The sequence below is a fragment of the Ailuropoda melanoleuca genome, chromosome 4 (genome assembly GCF_002007445.2).
Source record: "Ailuropoda melanoleuca isolate Jingjing chromosome 4, ASM200744v2, whole genome shotgun sequence".
Lineage (NCBI taxonomy): Eukaryota > Metazoa > Chordata > Mammalia > Carnivora > Ursidae > Ailuropoda > Ailuropoda melanoleuca.
The window spans coordinates 56,273,937-56,298,082 of NC_048221.1; the positions used below are offsets into that span (position 1 = coordinate 56,273,937).

The window sequence follows — 24,146 nt, forward strand, 5'->3', positions numbered from 1 at the left end:
ACCAAATATCTGCAAGACTTTCACAGGAAGGACTCATTCTGGAAGTTTCCAGAAAGAACAATCCAGATGGTGGTGCTGATAAACAACTGTGCTCCGTCTGGAGGCAGGGCCAGATTACCTCCAGTCCCTCCAGGTGTACACGTCTGTTCTCTGGTTCTCGTGGATTCCACAGAAGTCACAGAGGCAGCAACTGCCAACTGAATTCCCTAGGAAAAGCCACACCATTTTTGCTTTTTGCACACCCACAAACAAGACAGCTCTTACAGCCAAATCTACCTCCAACAAATACCAAAAACAGAAGATGGGAAAGGCCTTTAAGGGGAGTGCAGGAAAGCCTGCGTGATGACTTGAAGACACAATCTGGACCATCAGCTGTCACTATTGTAGATCTTATTTTATTGAAAATAAAAACTACAGAAACAAAAATTGAATGTACAACGAGAGAATGGGGAATGGCTAGTAGGAGAAAACAAATGAGCACGGCAATGGTGATGGCCAGTCCTGGCTAGGCACCATCGTTACCAGGGTAAGTCTCATTCCTGTCTGGCTACCACAGCAATCCCTGGCCTGGGGGGAAGCTGGGGAGTGGGGAAGGCGCTGGGCCACATGTTGTGTGCTCTTCTGCCCGCATTTTCTCTACTCACAGAAGCCCAGGGAAACCTGCAGGACAGATTTCAGAAAAACACTACGAACACCTTGAACTTGCTCTTTGGCCAAAGCGGTAGACGCATCCAGGACCGGAACTCACACCAAGAGGGCAACAAGTTCTCGTAACACCCTCATATGCTCGGTCACCTAAAACGGACCGCGGTACCCTGAACACCAGGGACTCTAGTCCAAGGAACAAAGTGAAGACAAACCTCCTGTAGGCAGCGGGCTGCCAAGCAGGTGAAGAGGAACACTGGCAACGCGTGCCCACCCAAGATGACGTGAGGAGCAGACAGTGGAGCCAAAGAAACGAAGAGCCTTCGTTCCCGGCCCAGCCTGAGCCCGGTAGACGGTGGGTGGAGCCGGATGGTTCAGCCGCGGGGCCGCACACGCGCTCCCGGAGTCCCTCAGTGGTAGGGCTGTGCACCTGCCAGCGTGTGGAGCCAGCCCCGCCAGGACGTCGGCGAGCTACCGTGGACGGCCCGAGCCTCAGAAGTGCTGAAGGATCACCTTCCGGGTCGGGTCACGGCTGAACCTGTGCGTCCTGAAGAGCTCGCTGTCGTAAAAAGCAGACAGGTTGTGGATGTGGATCTGGCGAGCCTGAAAGGAGAACACGCCAGGTGAGCCACGACAGCGAGCTTCAGCTGGTCTGCAGCAGCGCCTCTGGCTCTGGCGCAGTGGCTACGGCCCGTTCGCGGCGGGGGTCAGGGTGAGTGTGAATCGGCGCAGGGGCCATGGAGTTGGGGTCTGGAATCAGACACAGGGCTTGAAATCCTAGCTCTGCCAAATGCCCATGAAAGTGGACAAGCTACTCAGTTGCTCTGTGTCTGTCTCCTCTGTGAGGCAGGACAGAGGTAACAGGACTCACCATGGTCAAGTGTAACTGCACACAACAGGGCTCGGCAATAATGAACACTCAGTGAATGGCTCCCATCCGAGGCCTGCTCACTTAATGAGGGAGCAAGGACTTCTTGCCCCCAGCAATGGCGGACAGCTCCCCAGGAAGCAGCCCTCCCGCCCATCTGTGCCCATACCTTGTCCACCAAGTCCTTCTCAGGCACTTCAATAGTGTCCTGCTGGGCCCCGAAGCGGTTGCGTTGGTATGTCACCTGTTCTGCCACTAACTGCTTCAGTATGAAGAGCAGCAGCTCATTGTTATCGCGCCGGAATGAAAGGTAACGGGCAAAAGTCTGCAGAGAACAGCCAAAGTCAGATGATGCCCTTCCTCAGCGGAACCCTCAGACTGCTACGGGATGACCAGTCCCTGCCACGCTCCCGTCACGACCTGCCCGAGCAGCCAGGCAGGCCAGCAGAGCCCGGATCCAGAGCCTGGGGATGCCCGCCGTGGCCGCCGGGCTCCCACCCACCTTCCTCATGCTGCGCATGACGCTGAACTTCTGCGTGTCGATGAAGCTCTCCAGCATCACGCGGATGGCCATGCTGACGTCATCCTCGATCACGTAGTCACGCAGGTGCATGCGCGCGTGGGCCTCTGCCATGCGGATCATGGACTCGATGTGCCTCACCGTGATAGGGATGCTGCCTGTGGCCTGGAGGAAGGACAGCATCAGGTCTGCTCGGGCAGGAGACAGAGGCAAGGAAAATGGAGATGCACGCCGCCAGCGGCTCGTACGAACGCCGCATGCTCGCGGCCTGCCGCCATCCCGCCTGCACCCTCTCTCCACTAGCTCACTGTGTGCACCCCAGACTCCGAGACGTTTGTGGCCAGCTGAACTGGTTTCTGTCACAGCGTAAGTGCTGTACATACACACGCAGTGTAAGCGGGGAAAGAAAGCTGTGTGTACAAAAACTAAGTCAAACGCTCTCCAAGGACCTCATGAAGTTAAAAGGTAAAAAAACCAACCAAGCAAACAAAAAAAAACAAAGAAGCCACTGTCTTGGTTAGGTGGGTGAGACCTACCCACCTACAAGAATTCTGCAATCCAGAGGCACCTGGGTGGCTCAGTCGGTTGAGCGGCCGACTCTTGATTTCAGCTCAGGTCATGATCGCAGGGTTGTGAGATCAAGCCCCACGTCAGAGGTCAGCTTGGGGATTTGCTCTCTCCCTCCGCCCCTCCCCCCGCTCACTCAAGCTATCTCTGAAATAAATAAATCTTTAAAAAAATTAAAATAAAAAGAGTTCTGCATTCCAGCTACATGCAAGCTGCTTTTAAATTTCACTCCACTATGAAAGAAGGGATACTTGTTCAGACCCCCTGTTTGGGTGAGATTCACAAGGTCAGCACAGAACTTAACCAGTGGCCAACACTCAAGAGACCTTGGCCCCATACCCAGATAGACAAGTGCACACACGTTTGCCTTCCATCTGAAACAAAATGGCTAAGATATCTACATATCATTTTTTAAAGGCATCCAGCTCTGGCACTTCTGAGATTAACGGACCGCACAGCTCAAGAAGCTTCTGCTGTGCTTCCCTCCCTCGCCCCACCCGCCCTGCCGGCTGTGCCCTGGGCCCTCACCATGGACTCTTTCCTCAGGTCACTGTACATCTTGGCCACCTTGTCCTGGTCCATCTGGTTGAGCTTCGGGTGGACCCTCTCCTTAGCATAGATGATGTACTTCTTCAGGACTTCCTGCGGCAGGGGCTCCACACCGTATGTGTTAGGCATGGCAGGTTCCTGGGTGCCACTGCCGCCCGGCCCCTCCTCCTTGTTGCTGGGGTGGTGTCTCATGTGGCTGCCAACCACAAAACGGGCCAGCATCTCATCCTAAGACAAGACGGGAGAGGGCAAGTCACAGGGTGAGTCTCGTGACCTGGCTTGGAGTAAGTCGGCTCGCTAGAAGTCAAAGCTGCAGGTGCCGGAGAATGACATTCTTGCCACACTATCATCCAATGCCTACTACGTGCCCGGCAGCTATGGGTGCTGGGGGTCCCCGGTGCACGTGGACCCCCAGCTCTCACGAGCTCACCTCTTGCTGAGAGGAGCGGGGACAGACACAGTATTCAAAATAACCAGAGAGGGACATGCAGGGGACCAAGGGCCTGCAGAGACTCCTCCAGCTGACGCTGCCAAAACACCTCAGCCGTTCAGCCATCTACAAGAGCCTTCCAGGAAGAGAAAAGAGCACGTTGACAAGCCAAGGCCTGGCAGCTGCAAGGGAGAACAGGCTGATGTGGCCGGGGTAGATAAGTGAAGGGAGCGAGGAGGAGAGACAGGCCCAGAGGAGGCCTCTCGGGGCCAGTGGATTCTCTGCTAGTTATAGTGGAAGCTGCCAGCAGATTAAGAAGAGGCATAATACACCTTACGTTTTCAGAAGATGGGCTGGCTTCCAACTGGAGAAGGCCTTAAACGGGTGTGGGAGTGGAAGCCAAGAGAGTGACCACAAGACATGGCAGTACTTTGGGTCAGAGCGAGAAGCCGGGACTCGGTTGCAGCAGGGAAGTGGTGAGAAGCAGGTGGGCGCCCGTGGCTGGGCCGGCAGGGCCTGGTGGCAGACAGTGGACTGCCATCTGGGCAGCGGGCATGGGCGAGTGAAGGAAAGAGAAACCAAGGCTGACTCTCGGACAAACACCACAGTCCAAGTGGCATCCCTGTCTTCGCGCCTGACACCACACAGGCCCCGAGCCTCACTCCAGGTCCCCAAAACTTACTGCACGAGCCCCAGGACACGGGGTTGTGTACCTGAACTGGGTCCACCGTGTCCCTCACCACACACAGGACGTCGAAGCGGGAAATGATAGGCTCCGTGAGGTCCACGTTTTCTGAGAAGGTAAGTGAGGGGTCATAGCGGCCTCCTGTAACACAAAGCACCTCCCCATCAGGCCTCATCTCCCTCGATCTGCTCCTCTGAGCACAAAGTTCTTGCCAACTCCAAGGTGCTTCAGTGACGGAAGAGAAAGACGACTTCGGGAAAGGAAGGACGCTCAGTGCATGCATCCGCCAGGCATTCTGGACGAGACACAGAGAAGGACTTTCCCGGAGCACTTGCCTGAAATAGCCTTTAGACTAGAAGTCTAATCAACTCCCAGCAGGAAAAACCTACAATAAGGTGAGCGAGGTGCCTGGGCTCCCTGCCCACATGGTGACTGGGATCAACAACCAACTTCACCCCAACTTACACAATGCACTAGATTTTTCCCTCGTCTTCTGAGGAAAATGTCCAAAACCGGTTCTAAGAACACAGCCTAACAAACAACCCCAAATCTTGTTTCCATGCACCCCCAACATGGAACTGCGGAAAAGAAGGTTTTCTGATGCTTAGCTCCTTCCTCAGACCCCAGAACTGGCTGAGGGACGCTGCAGTCTCCTATTCCCCAAGGCGAGGCCTCTCTGGGTCCTGCCTCCGTGGCAGACCCCAACCCCCACAGCTGTCGTGCCTGGCGTACCTATGGGGTTGGCCGCGGCAATGATGGTGCAGCGAGCCTGCAGGGAGGTGACGATGCCGGCCTTGGAGATGGAGATGCTCTGCTGCTCCATGGCCTCGTGGATGCTGGTTCTGTCCTGGTCATTCATCTGCAGGAGGTTCAAATGGGTGATGCTTGCCCCAACCGCTATCCCGTCAACACTCATTCCCCAACTCAGGGCTAAGCCAACACATCCCAAACCCTACTGCCATGTGGCCCAAGGACCCACCTTGTCAAATTCATCGATAAGACACACTCCTCGGTCTGCCAAAACCAGGGCTCCTGCCTCTAAGGTCCACTCCCTGCTGACAGGGTGCCGCTGGACGTACGCCGTGAGGCCCACGGCTGAAGCCCCCTGGCCAGTGGTGAAGATGGAGCGGCTAGACACTTTCTCCACATATTTGAGGAACTGAGACTTGGCTGTGCCAGGATCTCCACACAAGAGTACGTTGATGTCGCCTCGCACCTTGTGCTTACCCCCTAGAGGAGGCAGGGACGGAGGTGGGGATGAAAGGGAGGGGAGGGGTGCAAAACATAGCCGGGTTATCTCTAATTTCTCAGCCTGTTTATGCTGGTGGCAAAGCATACCTTCTAGAAAGGGATGGCAGACCCTAGGACTAACAATCCACTTCTAAGAACTGAACCAAGAGAGATGCGGGCATGGGGCCACTAGCATAAAGACGCTCTCAGCGAAGCTAAGGAACTGGAAGCAATGCAGACGTTCTCCACCGAGAAGAACAACTCTGTATGCTGTGCTACAGGGACCTTGAAACAGTTGCTTATGAGAATGAATCTGCTCAGCACCCACCAACGTGAAAACACTCCCCAAACATGCTAATGATGGGAAGAAGTTAGCTGGATATTTTACATCGTCACCGACAGGCAGGCACAGGAAATACCGTGTTAACGTACGTATGCCACGGAACTGTGTCATTGTGTAAGCACAAGTGTAAGTCTAGATGAATGGCCACACAAAGGTCCACTAGTGCACACACCATACTGATCAGGAGTGACCCCTGCCAGGAGGAGAATAGATTAGAAACGGTGGTCGGCGGGGTTTTGCATCTTTCTGTGACTTCTAACAATTTAAGAAGAGGATGTAATTATATCCCTACATGCTAATGTATTATTTTTATAATTAAAACCACTCAAGGTGCCATAGCCACAGGCTATGCTCTCCCTATGATGACCAAGCCACACACGGTCTGGCCATCTGCTAACCTGTACTTTCTCCCCAGATACCCAGCCTTCAAATGCAAAGTTCTGCCTTGTCTGGTACCCACAACACAGAGGAAAGGTGGGTGGCGCCCAATGCCACTCACCTGGGTTTTTGGGCTCCCCTCCGAACAGAGCCAGTGCCAGGCCTCTCTTGATGTCTTCGTGTCCGTAAATGGAAGGAGCAATACTGGCAAAGATCTGCAAGGGAGGAAGAGCCAGTGAGAATGGGTGCCTCTGCTCTGAGTCTGGGCCAACTCCCCCCACACGGGGGGGTCCCCCACCCGCTCCAATCTCAGGGAACAGGGATGTCTCCAGCCCCAAAGTGCCCATACCACAGCTGCCACAATCCCAGCAGGCCCCAGCACCAAGCCCTGGCATCTGACCTTGGGCTGGGCAATTAGCTGGCTTTTCCTAAGAATCACAGAACCTTAGAGCTTAACAGAATCTCAGTCTGACCCCTTTTGGTCATATTTCAAAAAGGACTACCCAAGGGTCGCAGAAAGGAGACAAGACCCAGACCCATGAAACAGTGCATTGTGTGGGAAAAGGGTAGGCTTTGACGACACAGATGCAGGAAGACCCCTCCCATGGGCTCTGTGGCTGCCTGAGCCTCAGTCTCTTCAAATGCAAGACAGGTATCACAGCCCAATTCCGAGGACTGGGTGGGCCCTAAGTGAGAGGTTTATACAAGTGCCTGGCTCCCGGCTATGCTGTGGTAGCCAAACATGATAAATACGGAACATTCAGGAGACGGGCCCACCAGGAAGTCATCATTTCAACGGGTAAGTCATGGAACCGTCTATTTGTGTGTAAAAGAGAAAGACAGAGAAGAGGAAAAGAGAGAATCTCAAAATTTGCCTGACTTTTAAAACGGACACCAGAGACAACAAAGCAATGTCTTGCCAGAAGGAAGCAGCTTCCATCTCTTCCTGCACACTTCTTCTGTTCTCAACCTTCCCGCCATCTGCATGGAAGGGCTCTGCAGAAGCCGCACATGCATCTCCTCTCCTCCTTACAGGTCACACCGAGGCGGCCTGTAATGCAGCAGGCCCCGGGGGTAGGGAGCACTGAAGCAAGAAAGTCAGTGCTGAAAACCCCAAGGGCGCCCACCCACCCCCACCAGGCTAGAGCCAGCCATCCCGCCTGCCCACCAGCCAGACGGAAAGTCAACGCTGCTTGGGGCTCCCTGGAAGCATGAAGGTGGGAGACGTCCAGTTCTTAGAGCTGGAGTCAGGGGTCAGCAGTTTGTCCTGCGGATGGCCACTCTGCACTGCTGCCAGGGGGCAGCATGACCAGCAGGTCCTTCTGCAAAGAGGATCTGCCAGTACCACTGGTACTGAGCCATCAGTGCCTCCTGCTGTTACTTCATATAGTAAGTAGGGGTGGAGGTCAGTTTCCCCTGGGACACTTTTGCTGGCTTTTTCCTTGGCCATATATTTCCTGCAAAACCCAGCACAAGGAGACGCAGTCCTGAATTAACTGGCGCACGGTAGTCCAGGCCTGGTGCCCACAGAGGCTGACCTCTATAAACACTATTTTCCACTGAAAGAAAATTCTACTCCCCATGGGGCTATTTGGAGAAATGGCCGGTCCCAGGTCTGGGGCAGGAAATGTGCAAAAGGAACCTGCAGTGTCTTCAATAGGAAAGAGGACAGCTGTCAGAGACCCGGGGCCACACCGCTAGGGCTCTGGGCGACGGGCTTCACGCTTGGCAACCAGGGGGACCCGCTGGGCATCACCTGGACGGCCCCTGCAGCGCCAAAGCCTTGGTTATTTAAGACCGCTCATCCGTAATGACCCTCAGCAGTCACCTCAGGAGGGGAACCAGTCATTATTTTGAAAACTGGTAAATGAAGGATCAAGCACAATCCTGCTTCTCCTACAGGACCTCTTCCTAGGCACAGTCCAATAGTTAATGAAAAGAAGTTACTCTACATAGAAGCATTCCAGAAAAAAACGAAGAAAGATTTGGAGTTAGAAGACCGTCATTCTGCAACCCCTAATGAATGAGTATGTTTAGCCAGGGATCATCAGTGGCTGCTAACATCACAGGGAGACAAGGAAACGCGAGGTGCCATGGTGGGAACACAGACCTCTGGCCCATCTCGCCACGGAACCCACCCATAAGAAATCAGCCTGGATACTGAATAAGCAATTCACAGAAAGCAGGCAGCCCAGAAGTATGTTTGACAAAGACCCAATCGGTAACACCCAGACTGTGGAAACCTCAACAGGACAGACGACCCAGATGCTTCCTCAAAAAAGGAGGAGAGGGAGAGGGGACCTAAAGACTGAGACTTAAGAGACAGATCGACTGGTCCCAACGTGTGGGCCTTACTTGGACATCGACTCCAAGAGACTTTTAAAAAAAGAAAAAAGTAGGATAATCAGGGAAATGTGGATACCAACGAAATACTTGCTACCACGGAACCGCAAACCTGTTTTTAAAGTGTGGCCGCGGTGCTGTGGTTCAGTTCAGTAGAGAGTGCCTGTGAGATCCACTGCTGCAGGTCAAACCCTGCGTGGGGAACTGGCTGCAGTCATTGAAGGGCCTGGGCGTGAATACAGAGGACACAGTGGTGGCCCGACTCCAGCCGCAGCTGGAGCCGGGGGGGAAGGACATGCAGGGTTCATTGTACCCACTCCACACGTATGTCTGCAAGTTTCTGTAACAAGCTTTTAATATTCAGACAAGGACTTGTGCTAGGGTGGCCACAGAGCTCACCATAACCAAGTTCTCCCCAACACACACCGTTCCTCCTGCGCTGCAGTAATGGAGAGGCAGCAGAGAGCAGTCACTGCAGCGCAGACTCAAACCAGACTACGTGAACAGGGATCCTGGCTCCGCTGTTGGCAGCTATGCCACATGGCAGCTTACTTACTCTGTGCCTCAGTTTATTCATCAATAAAACGGGCACCCGTGACACCTCTACTTGTAGGATCGTTCCCGTTGTTACTACCTGGAAATCACATATACAGCATCGGTATGCAGGGCTCGGTATGCAGGACCGTTCCACTGCACCCTCACCTGTGCTGGGAACGTCAGGAAAGACCATCTGCCACGGAGGTCTCATCCTCCTGTACGTCTTGTGGGTGTGCAAGGCTGCCCGTCCCTAACCTCTCTTTACCCAGACCGTGTCTCAGGGCTGTTCCCGTAGCAGGCACCCCTGCAAGGATGAGGTAATGTCTCCCTCCAGGAGATGTCCAAGAGCAGCAGGCCCTAGCTCCCCTCCCGCAAAACATCAGAAGGGCCGCCCTACAGACTAGAGGGCAAGGAAGCAACCACATTAAAGCCAACGCTGCCCTGTCACCGACCCAGCTGGTCTGAGAGTAACAGGCAAACGTACAGGCTAGGAAGAAAGGAAAACATCAGGGGCGCCTGGGTGACTCAGTCAGTTAAGCGTCTGCCTTCAGCTCTGGTCATGATCCCAGAGTCCTGGGATCGAGTTCCACATCGGGCTCCCTGCTCAGCGGGGAGTCTGCTTCTCCCTCTCCCTGTCCCCCCAACTCCTGCTCATGTGCATCCTCTCCCTGCCTCAAATAAAGAAAATCTTTTAAAAAAAAGGCAAAATCAAACCCAAACTGCTAAGGATTAATACGGTTCCCGTGAAGTATTCCACTTAACCCTCATAAGGAGCCTGGTTCCCCCACATCAAAAAGGAGGAAACAAACCAAGGCTCTGGTCAAACTGTCTGTTCCTAAATGTGAGAGGCAGGACCTGACCCCAGATTCCTGCCAATCTGAAGCTCACGCTCTTAGTTCTCAGTGTGCACTGCCCGATCCCCGCGGCTCAGAACAGCCCGCCACGAAGGGAGGCCGCGTTCCCATCCGCACAGCTACCGTGAGCACAAGACAATGTACAGGAAATGTCTAACATGCCCCAAAGCTATTTTTATCCTCCTACGGTCCTTTACGCGTCCCGGGCGGCACGCCCATCCAGTTTTTGTACAAATAGTTTAACTTTTGTCCTGACGTACACTAACAGCTAGCTGCTGAGTACACAGCCATGCGGCGTTCACGTGCGCACTTCCACGTGATCCCTGTGACACTTCAACCGTGGGTACTACCTACCATCTGCCCGTCCCTACCGAGGCGAGCAACTCACCTGATCACACCAAGGATTGGGCCAAAAGCCAAACCTGAGAAGTCTGGCCCCGGACTGATTCTCCCGTTAGTTCTTTAAAATCTAAGTGTTAGGCACAGCACCTACCTAAGGACTATTTCTAGTGGCCAGAGCCCACAAAATCAAACGCCCCCAGAAGGCAATCTGAGTTCATCAGGCTGCAGAGGACGAGGCAGGGGGCAGAGAGCAAGGAGCGTGCCCCCTGGGCAAGGGCAGCTGCCCCTCAGCTCTCCCATCAGTCATCGCTGGAGAGAAACAAAAGATCTAGCAGATGAATGCTCGGATGGTCACAAACCAGGGCTTCCAGATTTTTATGTGCTATCTCTTAATTCCTAGAGGATGATAATTCAAAACTAAAAGCAAAAGAAGAAAAGGAAACACAGAACCACCTACCAACCAAACAAAACCCGTCAGCAGCCTGCACCGTGGCCCACAGACCACCAAATTGCAAACCTCTGGTTTAAACAGTTCAAATGAACCCCATCATGATGAGCCTGCCATCCTTTCAGTTTGTCCCCAAAACTGTTGAGTGTGGTTTCTTTGTCCAAGTTTTTGGCAAAAATAGCCCCCCTGACAGTGGACTAACGGGGTCAGTACAGAGCAACCCTCCCCGCTATCACCCAGCCCTCCTTCCCTGACGGAACTCAGAAAGGTGTCCTGCAGAGATGTCATCGTCTCTAGAAGGATCCCCTCTAGATCCTTCTGAAGGACCTCATTTAGAGGTCCCACCTCCAACCCTGAGGGGGTCACGGTGTAAACGTGTAGGTCTAACTGAACTTGAGCAGTCACTACCACGGTGCCGGGACACGTCTGCCTGGAAAAGTCAGCTACACGGACAAGGAGGCAAGACAAAACAGCACCTATCACCGCACCATGTGTGGCAGAGCCTTCTATGTTAGGGTCACCAGGAGCAGTTCTGGAAGTCTGGGGCACAAGGCACATACAAGGACTGCTCTGTCCAAAGCCTTGTTGAAGTCAAGCACGTCCTGCTTCCCACGCTCTATCTGCTGCCCTTCCTGTCTCCTCAACAGAGCAGGAGAGCAGCGGCTGAGAACTGATGCAGAGGGAAAGAGGGCACCAGCAAAGTGTTCTAGAAGCACACTGCTCCTTCGGCAGCTCGGGTGCACGTGCACACAGTTGATGCAACACCGCCAGGTCACAGGCAGCGAGCGCCAGGTTGCCAGCCCTGGAGAAACCGGCCTAAATGCTCGTGAAGAGTGTGAAAACATGTCCACTGTGTAAGTACTAATTTTCCTCCGGGAAGGGTAGGAAGCAAATAATCACAGGTTGTGGCTATCCTCCCATGTTACTGATTCCGTGAAAAGATCCTTTGTCCTTGTTTTCTTTCTTATTATCGGGGATCCTGATTAACTATAAGCCCCAGGAAGGAAAGGACTGTGTCTGACTTCCCACCGCAATCCTAGTATGCGGCCCTACAAGGTATTCAAGGACTGGGTACGTTGGCAAAATGAAGTTCTCATCCTCCCGAGGCTGGGGAAACCCCTGCCTCTCCTGGTGGAACCCCAAATCTCGGTGGCCCAGGTGGAGGTGACAGAGATGAGTGCGTCAGATGGGGCCCTGCCCTCAAGGGAATGATCCCATTTGCTCATAAGCCAAATGGAGCCTGCACTGATTTACCTGAACTGAGGGTCTGGCTCTCAAACCCCTAGCTCCCCAACCTTCAGCGAAAATGTCTACAATTTAAAAAACCCCAGAACTCTAAAAGCACCTTAGGGTAGCGTTCTTCCTAGAGAAATGAGCGTTGGTAGGAGTCTGACACCAGGGGATACCCTCAGAAGACGAGTTATTCCTACTGCTCCAGCTGTTTCAGCTTGACCCCTGGGCTCAACTCGATCCACTGACTCCTCACCACAGCCCCATCCCAATGCCAGCATTCAGGCTCCTCCCCCAGAGCGCAGGCCACCCCAGTCAAGGCAAGTTGACCAAGCCAACACTGGGAAGGGAAAGAATGAAGAAGCGGAGCCCAGACTCCAGGACCAGGAACCAGGACCATGGTTCTGGGGCCTCCTCTGGCAACATGACAATCCCGCCTGGACTTCCACCTGCCTTCTCCCCAATCTGCTGGTCCTTGGAGAGACTGGTGATCATCTTCACGTCTTCGTCTGTCAGTTCCCCCACGGCGACCTTGTTGTCCTTCTTGGCTACATGGTTGGCTAAGATCACAGTGGCAAAGACAGGGAAGCCGTTGGCCGTGTTGAGGGAGCCATCGTAGTTGTTGTGGTAGATGCCAGTCAGCTCCTGAGAGAGGGGAGACAACCCAGAGGGCCGGTCTGGGGTTAGACTCAGGGCCGGGGTCCTCCTCCCCGCTGCCTCCATCGTCCAATTTCTCTTCCTCAACTCCTCACTGCCAGACAGTGAGATGAGCAACCCAGAAGACCAAAGCAAAACTACTACCCCCTACATTCCGACCAGCCAGTCCTTTGCAAGGAGGAAAGGCTCTTCCATCCAGTGACTGAAAAACTGACCTCCGCCTACTCCTCCCTGTGCCAGCAGCCCTGTGCCAGCAGCCTTCTCCGCACCCAGATGCTCAGACTGATATGCTTAGCAATTCGGCTCCCTCCGGGCCTGCTCCTGGGCCACTTACTATCTCATCTCCTGGCTTGCAGCTGTCCACCAGATCGGCGAGGAGGATAGCATCCTTGGAGCGAGGCAGACGGCCAGCCGCCACTTTGCCGGGACTCTCCTGAATTCGGATGCGCTGGTAGTTCTGATAGATGGTCTGCGTGGGACACAGAAGGTCACAGGGGCCTGTCTCTGCATGGCCAACTTCACACTCCTCCAAGCACTGACTTACTATGTCACCTGACCCTGGTCATGGCCCCATGAGAAAGAACAGACAGGATTCCTATCTTCCATCAACAGACCAGAAAATGGACAGCCAAAGACAGTTGAGAACGAGACTGCTGTGATCGACACATGGACTGTCCCTACTCCTGCCACTACCCCGTGGTTGCCTCCTTACTGCCAGTCCAGCAGTGGCTTGTAGCTGAGCCCTGGTGCAAATGGAGGCCACAGCCCCAGTGCCTAGGTTCAAACCCTAGCTCCATGGCTTAAGCTGCGTGATCCTGGGTAAGCAATATCCCCTCTCTACGCCATCTCTGCAGAATGCGGAAGCTAATGATCTAAGTGAACCTCACAGTGACGGTTAAATCACACCATACGGGGCACCTGCGTGGCTCAGTCAGTTAAGAATCTGCCCTCAGCTCAGGTCATGATCTCAGGGTCCTGGGAGTGAGCCCAACGTAGGGCTCCCAGCTCGGCAGCGAGTCCGACCTCCCCCTCGCCACCCCTGCCCCCGCTCATGCATGCTCTCTCTCCCAAGTAAATAAAATCTTAAAAAAAAAAAAAAATCAAAAAGTCATACATCAAAAGCACTCAAATCAATGCCCAACAAAAGAGTGAGCTCCACTAACTGTGGGTACTGTGGCCAAATGTCGCATGCCAATGTTCTGCTGTGCAATTTAACGTCCATTATTTCATTTACAGTCTATAAGAGAAGCCCCATAGTACAGCTTTAAAAGCAGGCGCTCTGGTTCCAAACGCCTGAGATCTAATCCTTTGGGCCTCTTACTAGCTGAGTGACTTTGGGGTCAATAACACCACCTGCCTCAAAAGGTGTGACAAAGACTGAATTATCCATCACTCCCCCACACTAGGTACCTTGCAAGTACTCCAGAAACTTCAGCTGTAATTATTACTCACGGAGAAGCAGAGCCTGAAACCCTGCTCCTGTGTTAAGAGCCTTCTCAAGAAGCTTCTGGGAAAGTGGACTCTTGAGGAAGATGGCCTAAGCAGGCAGGGGAAGACTCTGGGCAAAGCCACAGGCTCGCCCTCCCCAAGGCAAGGTGCACCTGAGCTTTTGCGAAGGTCTGTTTTCGTATGTGGGCTGCCAGAAGCAGAAACTCTCAGGCGCTTTCTGGCAAGGAGGTCCCAGCTAGGGCACTTCTCAGAGGCACAGAGTGCTGAGGGCCTAGCCCTGCATTCGTGGCAGCAAGGTGGTAAAGGGGGTCTGGGCATCCCCCGCAGGCATTGTGATGACCCCTACTCTACAGATGAAGTCATTCAAATACAAAGGCCAACGGCCCAGAAGTGTTCAGCAGGGCCTCCTGAATCCGGCACAGCAATGTCTAAGCTACTTACAATCTAGAGGCTCCCGATAAGAGGCCCACCGAGAGGCAGCTCCCAGAACCAAGCGCAAGCCCCACGGGATGAGGGATGGGAAAGCAGGTACCTTACTAAGGACACAGCTGAACAAGAAGTGAGCCGTTTTGCCACATCTTCCCTCTTATTTTTTTTTTTAAAGAAAAACCATCAACGTTGACATTTTAAACAAAATGGCCTGGTTTTAAAATATTGGCTTGAATTCTTGAAAAGCACCTCACAGGCCAAACTAAAGAGGCTGACCAGAAAGATCTGGTTTGCCTCACGGTGTGGCCAGTCCACAAGTCCACCTTGTTTCCCCGAGGCTGCCGCGCTAACTGCCTTAGCGGTGGGGCAGGCCCCTGCGTAGACAGGAAGGGCATCCACCAGCAGGTGCGGCCTCTCACCTCTTCCATGTTGACTTCAAAGGGGCCAGCCGACTGGCACTCGGGGCAGGAGCCTGGCTTCACCTCCTGGTTCTGGGACTGACAGAAGGGCCCCAGCACGAAGTTACACTTGTTGCAGTTGTACTTGACCATGCTGAGCTGGGGCAGGACGCCCGTGCAGCTGGTCACCACCCCGCTGGTGCGGATCAGCTGGTTCAGATGCAGCTGCCTGCAGAGACGGGAGGGCCTGTCAGAAGCCTGGGGGCCGATGAGCGCTCCACGCCCTCCAGAGACCAGGGCTCGAAGTGAGGTGGATCCAGAAAACCTGGATTCCACCAGATGCACACCATCACACCCGGGACAAGCCAGAGCGCCGGGGTGAGGGGGCTCCTTGCCACGGCCCGCCCACCCAGACCTCGGGGGCCCTGCTGGAGCTCCCTTGAACAAAGCTGAGCCACAGGGTGCTGAGAACCCGGGGCCTCAGGCTCGCCCTGCCCTCGGCTCACCTCAGCGAGCGCAGCTCCTCTACCAGGGGCAGGTGGGAGATGCGCACGTGGATGTGGCTGGCAATGCGGTCGTACTTCGGGTACATGGCCAGCACGACCTCCAGCGCGGCCTCGTCGAAGATCTGCAGCAGCTCTGCTGGCGCCTCTGGCAGGAAGTAGGCCAGGACGTGCTCCCGGGCCGCCAGGTCCTCGTAGTTCACCACCAGGCTCTCGCGGTTCTCTGGCGGTGGGAAGAGAGACCAAGCGCAGAACTCAGCAGGGGATACGGCAGGCGATTTCCCTCTCCCTGTCCAAGGAGGAAGGCCTGCTCCTCCAAATCCTTGACTTGGAGCTGGAAACCCCAGCCCTGACTTCTAAGCCTGCCCTACTTTAGCTGTGCGACTCAGCCTCCACTTCTCAATCTGTAAAATGCAGGCATCACAGAGCGTAGGAAATCACACCACGTGAAACGATACGTGCAAGGTGCCTCTTATAGGAGGGCTGCAAACTCAAAATGCCTAGAAGGGCCAAGAAGAAAACCTGTGAATAAACTGCATCAAATACGAGACAAAAGGGAATGGAGTGGACGGCCCCGGACCAAGATCCACATGCCTCCTTTTAAAGGTAATTCCCATCACACAGAAATGTGCTATTTCCTGACTGAAGTAGTGATCCAGACTTTTACATTAAACCTGCCACATTTTGAGCACGTCAAACAATGCTTCTGTGGTCCAGATGTTGTCCCTGGACAGCCAGTGGAGCGTTCTAGTGCAGACACGCAATGCTTTTTGTATTTGCCTGACGACGGCCATCTCGGGCTTCAGGTGCTAGCTCCTGTCTAGTGATGGGCAAGTGGCTCAGTATTCCCTGCACTTCACATCTCTATTACACGTGCTGCTGAAGGCCTAAGGGAGTGACCCCTGTGGGAGAATGTAAGGCGGACTGTGGTGAGCGAGAGGCGGTGGGGACATGTGGAAGCCGCACCTTTACACATGTCACTGATGCGCTCCTTGAAGACGTTGTGGCCGTGGCCATCCACGTGGGTGCGCAGGAAGTTCTTAAAGCGGTGGTGGATCTCCAGGCGTGGGCCTGCCATGCTCACCCACTCACGCACGGAGTGGCCCTTGAGGTCCTCCAGGTTCTCAATGCTCTCGATCATGTCTTCGTCCTCCTCGCCGTCCTCCGTGGCCCGCTCTACCTGGCGGCGTTTCCTGGAGGGGCGCTCCTCGTCCTCCTCATCACTGTCTGGGGGCCAAACAGATACCCTCACGTGAAATTTTCCCACCACCTTCCACCTGCCTTCCCCAGAATTCCCTTCCAGCCCCCCGAGGCTCTGGAAGCTAGGACCAGCCTTACACCCTTGGAGGTGCAGACGTCTGAGCCTACCGTACAGGAGTCCGCGGCGCATGCGGCCCAGGCCCCGACCGGCCTCTCGGTCACGCTGCCGCATGGCCCGTTCTGCTGCCTCTCTCTGACTGGCTGTCAGCTCCTCGACGTCCTCATCGTCCAGGGCCAGGCCCTCGGCCTCGTAGACATCCAGTTCCGGGATGGCACGATAGTCCCTGAGGGAGCCCCAAAATGGACCCTGTTAGTATCAAAAACAAAACAAAAGCCAGCCCAGGAACTGGGCCTACTCCAGAAGACTCAGGAGCCCCAGCCTGGGCAGGCTGGAAGAGTCTCCAGGCTAGAAATACAAAAGGCTCTAAGAGAATCTCCAACAGAGACAAAGCGTGGTCTGTGCATACAATGGAGTATCATTCAGTCTGCAAAAGGAAGAAAGTCTGACCGGCTACAATGGGGGTGAATCTTGAGGACAATGGGCTCAGTGAACTAAACCAATCACAAAGGACAAATACTGCAGGATTCAGTTTGGGGAGGTGACAAGTTCTGGAGATGGTTGCACAATGACAAGAGTATACTTAATGCCCCTCAACTGGACACTTAAAGATAGTTAAGATGGTAAATTCTGTGTTATGTGTGTTTTCCCACAATAAAAAACGGGGGGAGGGGACCTGCAGACAGCTTTGAGCATCCAATAAGAAACAGGAATTTGAAGAACCACAAAACCTTCAGGCAGAAAGGCCCTTCAGACAGCCAACCCCAGCTCCCTAACAGGGCAGAAATTCTCCCTGAACCTTCCGCTTCCAGACAATGCCGCCTCAAATCCCTTGAAGTACTGGGAAGTACCTCTATTGACATCAGCCAAACCAGCCTCTCTGAAACACCCGCCCACTGGCTCAACCCTCCTGGCTACTCCAACACCTCCAAGGACTTGTTTTCCACGATGTCACCTGTCAGGCATTTGAAGGGGAATGCTGTCTGGACAAAGAACCCACTGAAAGCAAGGAGGGCTTTCCTCCCTGCAATTCTGGGAGGTAGGCATCATTACTCCATCTGAAAGATGAGGAAACAGGATTATGGGGATGATAGGGCTTTTGCTAAGAGCCACTCAGCAGAGCTGGGTGTCAAAACATAGTCCAACCACAACCTGCAGGCCCGTTCTGATACCACACTGCCTCCCCAAAATGATCGTCTGGAATTCTCCCTTTTTTCAGAGTAAATGGTGATTGGGGCGGGGGGGGGCTGCTACTTTTTTTTAAAATAAATTCAGAATAAGTAATCCCATACTGCTGATGCCAGAAACAGATCCCAGAGGAGCGAGGTAAATGTGTGGGCTGATCCATTTCTGAATTCTTAAATGTTCTCAGTTAAAAGGTATTTGTCTGACTCTTTGAGAAAATTTTAAGTCCCATGAGATGTCCTCTATCCTCAGTGAAATTCTAATTGGTCCATAAAAAAATTAATAAATTGGGTTTTATCAATTTAAAAACTTTTGTGCCTCAAAAGACACCATTAAAAAAAAAAAAAGACTGAGAAGAAAACATTTGCAAATCACATATCTGATAAAGGACCTGTACCCATAATAAATTTTAAAACCTCTTACAACTCAATAATAAAAAAATCAATGGGGCACCTGGGTGGCACAGCGGTTAAGCACCTGCCTTCGGCTCAGGGCGTGATCCCGGCGTTATGGGATCGAGCCCCACATCAGGCTCCTTCCGCTATGAGCCTGCTTCTTCCTCTCCCACTCCCCCTGCTTGTGTTCCCTCTCTCACTGGCTGACTCTATCTCTGTCGAATAAATAAATAAAATCTTTAAAAAAAAAAAAATCAAGCAATCCAATCATAAAGTGGGAAAAGGATCTGAATAGACAGACATCTCCCCAAAGAGACACAAATGGCCAATAAGCACATAAAAACATGTTCCACATCATTAACCACCAGAGAAATACAAATCAAAACCCCAATGAGACATCACCTCACACCCACTGGGATGGCTATCACCAAAAACCAGAAAATAACAGGTGTCGGCAAGAACTGGAGGAACTAGAATCCTCACACACAGCTCATGGGAATGTAGAATGGTGGAGCTCTTTTGGAAAATGGTCTAGCAGTTCCTCAGACGATGAACCAGAGTTGACATATGAGCCAGCAATCCCATCCTTAGACATATGCGGAAAAGAACCATAAAAACTTCCGAGCTGATTTGTCCAAAGGCTCCTGATTCCTTCCATAGTGTGGCACATATGGCACATCCGCTCTCATCATCTGGGGTGATGGTACTTAAAGCAAAAATCTGACAGGTTCAGAGAGCCCTTGCAAGTCCCTCGGGCGGCTCACAGAGGGCACTCCCCATGGACTGTGGGATGGCCTGCACAGTACTCTCAAACACACCACGTTTGAAACCCCTGAGTAGGAGTAAAAGAAGGTTCCAAAGGAGAGTCTTTGTGAGGCTCCTGGGCTGTCAAACAATTCTACTAGCGTATCTACCAAATCCTGGTTGTAAGTATGGGGTAGAGCAGCAGGTGAAATCTAACCCCGCTCTCCTGCAGAGCCTACTCCATTACCTTACCATTAAGCCTTGTAACCTTTAATACACATTTATATTTTTATGAATAAGCGTGAAAATATCTAACGCAGGGCCTGGTACAGATCAAGTGTAACAAATGTTTGCTGAATTGCATTGAAATCTTGATTCATCAGGCACCACCCCCCACCCCCCCTTCTTTGAAGTTGCACAAAAACACTCAGCTGCCTGCTTCCTGTTCTTCCAAGTCATCCTTGGCATCCCTGATGTGGTCCACCACAGGAGAGACTCCTTGCATCCCCTGAGGTGCACATCTTACAGAGCTGAGGCTTACCCAGGCCTTAGGGCCCAGTCTATGATACAGCAAGTTATACGGGCCTACGTTGTGGTTCCCTGAACCTGTCTCCCCCGCCCCAGATCCTGCTTCAGGGTGCACTCATAGGCAAGGATACTGATTCCTCTGCTTCCCCTGGACCAAAGCAAGGTCACTGGACACACAATGGGCTCTCTGCAAAGCTATCTGCCAAGCGCCTGGCTTTGAATGAAAATACCTCTCCATGCCATCTCCAATAAGCTCCTCTCCATCTTCTTCCTCTTCATCCAGGGGTCCCTCTGTACCTAGAAGGCCCTCAGACTCATCCTCAAAGGGGGGAAGATCACGGCCAGGGCTGGAGGTTAGGGCATCCGTGCGACGGGAGCTTCGCCCAGGGCTGGAGGTGAGAGGATCACCTCGCAGTCGCCGGGCTGGGCTGGATGCCACAGTGAAAGACTCAGATGATTCCTGCAAGAGAGGACCAAGAAGGTGAGGGTTGACTTAGCATCCTATAAGGCAGCCCTCTCCACCTGTGACCCTGCCCCCTGACATTCCAAACCCCTCCAGCCTCAAGACTTTGCATCTGATGTTGCCTCTGCCTGGAATGCTCTCCTGTGAGCTCTCTGACCAATGGCTTCTCAACACACAGGAACCAGCTCAAATATCACTTTCTCAAATACTCCGGGCACTGACATTTCCCTGTGTTTTCTCCACGACAAGTCACTAAGGGTACCTTATTTATGTACCTGTTTCTATACTCCTCCTGTAAGCATGCCTTCCCACCCACAATATGCAAGACACTGCGACAGGAGACAGAATACGAGAGTGACCAAAACATCAGAGATGTGAAATTTACAGACTGGTGGAGGGGACAGACAATACAAGTAAGGCAAAAGGACAAAAACCGCTACAATAATATATACACGAAAATGCGGGGCCGTATCTGTCTCCAGCGCCAGGCCTAGAGGGCGCCCCACAAACATGTGCGTAGTGAGTAAATGATAGTGGCCGGGTGGGCCACCAAGCTCAGGTTAGGGAATTCGAGCTCCCAACTTGGTGCGGGAGGGGAGGCAACCCCACGGGGATTCGAGCGCCCGCTGGCTTTGCAGACTCCGCAACAGAGGAGTAAAGGGGAGAAATCAGCTCCAAACCAGAGCCCAGGGGCCCGACCCCACCTGGAGGCCCCATCCGGACGGGAAGGACCGGGGTGAGGGCCTGAGGACTAGAAGTGTGCAGCCCTTCTCCCCGGGTCCCGGCGCACGCCCGCACGCCCCGCGCCCCGGCCCACGCAGACACGCCGGCTTGCCTGGACCACCCGCCGACCCCCCACGCCCGCGCCTCCGTCCCGCACGGCAGAGGCGCAGGCCGCCGGGGAACACCCGCGCTCACCGCCATCGCAGCGCCGCGCTCCCCGCCGCCACTCCAGCGACAACCAGTTTTCGCGCGAAAACCGGCTCACGTGACCCTCCTCAGCCCGGGAAGCGACTGAAAGAGCACTGCGTCATGACGTTGGCCTCATCTGCGTGACCGGGGGGGCGGGCCAGAGGAAGAGGCCCCGCCCACACCTCCGAGGCGCGCCGCCTAGGCGGCCGGGCGCGCAACCCGGCGCCGCCAGGCTTTGACCTCCAGAAAAGGTCCAGTGGGAGCTGGAGCTGCGGGTGGGGGCAGTGGGGACCCGTCACACCTGCCGCCTGCGTGACCTCCTCGCCCTGTGGCCGTTTTACAGATGAGGCAACTGAGGCCTGGCCTCTGAGGTCTTGGGAGCAGAAGGTCTCTTTGAACTACTCCAAAAGCTCTCAGGATGAAAACTTAGAGCACCCAAACAGCTCCAGGACTGTGGAAGGCCGCAATTTGATGTTCTAGTAGGAGTTACGTTCACCGAGGAAAGCAAAATGCAGAGGCGTTCCAGATAGAAAGAACGTCATTTGTAAAGATGCGGAGAGCATGGCACCTCGGGGATCTCTAAGCAATTCTGTAGTTTTGGTTCAACAGCTTGTGATTCCCAGGAAGGGAGAATCCCTGAGGCTGCTCCTGGGTGGTGGTGGATTGAGCCAGGCTGTTGCTGCTGTTCTTTCTCCAGTAACACAAGCACCTCAGGCTAGGGCAGGTCCTTGGTGACCAGGGCCGGCTGGATGTCCGTCAGCCCTCGGTACTTCTGTGCTGCAAACAAGCATCTCCGGATGGAACCCCGTGTGGGTGCGGGAGATCATAGGGGCTGGAAATACCCAAGAGACATTTAGGAGATAGAATGTATTGGCGCTGGATGTGGATTACAGTAAAAGGGATGAATCTGGCTTGGGGTTCTAGGGGGATGTTGGCACCACCTCTGAGATGGGGAGTGCAGGAGGGAAAGAGAAGTCTGTTTCCGGCTGTGTTGAACATGGGCCCTGAGTGGGCCATTCAATGTTCAGCAGGCCATTCAATGTTCAGGTCTGGGGCTTGAGAGAGTTTGGGCTGCAGGTGTAGATTGTCTTGGGAGTGCTTGGACCGTCCGGGGAGTGAGGGCAGTGAGAAGGCCCAGGCCCTAGACCTGGGAAATCCTAGCAGATAGGAGGCACCAACAAAGGACTCTGGGCAGGAGATGGGATACTGGGAGCCACTAAGGAGAAGCCAGAGAAGAGATGGTGGGTGGGACTGTGTTCGTTATCTGTTGCTGCATCGAGAATTATCCTGGAACCCAGCAGCTTAGAACAATGACTGTGTATTATCTAAGTGTCTCTGGGTCCAGGATCTGGCTGTGGCTTAGCTGGGTGCCTCTGCCTCGAGGTCTCTCACAGTGCTTCTGTCGAGGTGCTGACAGGGCCACAGCCTCATCTGAGGGAAGGATCCCCCTCAAACCTCCCTTGTGTGGCAGGATTCAGTTCCTCCCAGGCTGTTGGATGAGGACTCAGTTTCACACTGGCTCTTGGGTGGGGGCCTCCTCACTCCCCTGCCATGTGGGCCTCTTGAAAGGACATCTCTCAACATAGCACCTGGTTTTGCTCAGAGCAAGTGAATGATAGGGTGAGAGAGGCCATATGAGACAGAAGTCACATCCTGGAAGTGATGTCCCAACACTTTTGCCATTTCTGTTTGTTAGAAGCAAGTGGCTGCATTCAGCCCACTGTTGAGGGGAGGGGACCATCGGGTCCATCTCAGAGGCTGCCTACCAGTGGGGTCAAGATGGTGGATGGAGTCAGCAGGTGACAAGCTGCCAAGAGGTCAAGTTTGGTAGGGCCCAGGAACCACTGGTGGCCCCATCAAGAGCAGACCTCTGCTGGATTAGTGTCACACACCACACTGGGGTGGTTTGAGGATTAGGGTACAGGGAGGTAATAAGGGTGAAGGTGGACAACTCTTTGGGGGAAGACGGGCTGTGGCAGTGGGATGTGGGGCTGAGGAAGGGCTTTTTTTTTGCGATGATACTTGGGCATGTTTACATGCTAATGGGAAGAGGGTAGGAGAGATGGAAATGTGGAAGGGGGTGGGGGAAGCCTCTGCTGTGGCCTCTGATGATCCCTGCCTTCTGATATTCGCACCTTTGGGTAATCTCCTCCCACACGGACCAAAGTCAGTCTGTGTGACCCATAGCATACGACAGAAATGACTGGATGTCATTTAGGAGATTAAGTTATAAAAAGATTGTGGCTTTGCTCTCCATCTCTGTCCCCCTCTCTCTGTCAGATTACTCACTCTGAGGGAAGCCAGCTACCATGTCCTGAGGACACACAGGTAGCCCTGTGAACAGGCCCATGGAATGGAGAACTGCGGACCCCAGTGGAGAACTGGGGATCCCAGACAACAGCATGTTGGGCTCACTCTGGATGCACATCACCTTGGGGCTTTAGTTTTCTTACATCAGTAGGCATCCAACACTGAATGTCCTCAAGGACAAGTCTCCTTCCACCTTCAGCCTGTGGCTTTCATCCTCAGAGTCCCTGTATGGCAGCGCCTTGTCTAGGCGCTGCGTCAGATAAGGAGCCAGCGCCTCTGGGATTGAGCTTAGCCTTTTCCCTTTGTCAGCCGGTCGTGAGGGGCCTCCCGGTAGGTCACAGGTGTGAATGAGGGAGACGTGCTGGTGTGATGGGGTAGATGATGGAGCTACCATGGACTACTTATGATCTGCTGGGCCCCCGAATTTACACCTTAGCGGGCCTGGTAAAACCTGGTTCACTAGGGGCAGCTTTGGCCTCGTGGTCCCTTGATGTCCCCTAATCTTCTCCACAAGGGTCCAGTAGCCTAGTGGAATGCTTTTTGAATTTGTATATAATTTTCTGCTGTAGGTGGCCTGGCCTTGCTCTAGAACCCTAGGGGTATACATTATGGATTTCCCATGAGGGCTTGCTGTAAACTTTACACAGCATCTTTACCCACCACACATGGCTCTAATATTATAGGGTCTGTGGTTCCTGTGGCCTAGGGGACGGCCCCTTCCTGCCATGAGCCTCCCTCGAAGCCAGAAGTTTATATGTTGCCCGGAGATACATGGGTCAGAGCAGAGTTCGCAGGTGTAGAATATACTGCCTCCAGAATCCACAGAACAGCTCTGACGTCGTGCCTCCTGCCCTGCGATGGGGTGCAAGGCGCAATCCTTTGTCCT

At 53.6% G+C, this 24,146-nt stretch overlaps 1 protein-coding gene across 2 annotated transcripts; it reads right to left on the reverse strand.

Moving 5' to 3' along the window:
* Positions 1–375: 375 nt before the first annotated feature.
* MCM2 (minichromosome maintenance complex component 2) lies at positions 376–21,082 on the reverse strand. Of its 2 annotated transcripts, none has more exons than XM_019797980.2 (16): positions 20,957–21,082; positions 19,806–20,035; positions 16,774–16,949; positions 16,372–16,632; positions 15,409–15,628; positions 14,924–15,131; positions 12,961–13,095; positions 12,423–12,614; positions 6,337–6,430; positions 5,244–5,494; positions 4,997–5,123; positions 4,293–4,372; positions 3,129–3,377; positions 2,016–2,198; positions 1,683–1,838; positions 376–1,248 (listed from the first exon to the last, which is right to left on the reverse strand). In XM_019797980.2, the coding sequence occupies exons 1-16, from the start codon at positions 20,960–20,962 to the stop codon at positions 1,138–1,140; spliced, it is 2,679 nt and encodes an 892-aa protein (XP_019653539.1). In that variant the 5' UTR covers positions 20,963–21,082; the 3' UTR covers positions 376–1,137. The 2 variants fall into 2 exon arrangements, with proteins under 2 accessions (XP_019653539.1, XP_002917690.1); XM_002917644.4 differs by having other exon boundaries at positions 4,293–4,405.
* Between the last annotated feature and the right edge of the window lie 3,064 nt (positions 21,083–24,146).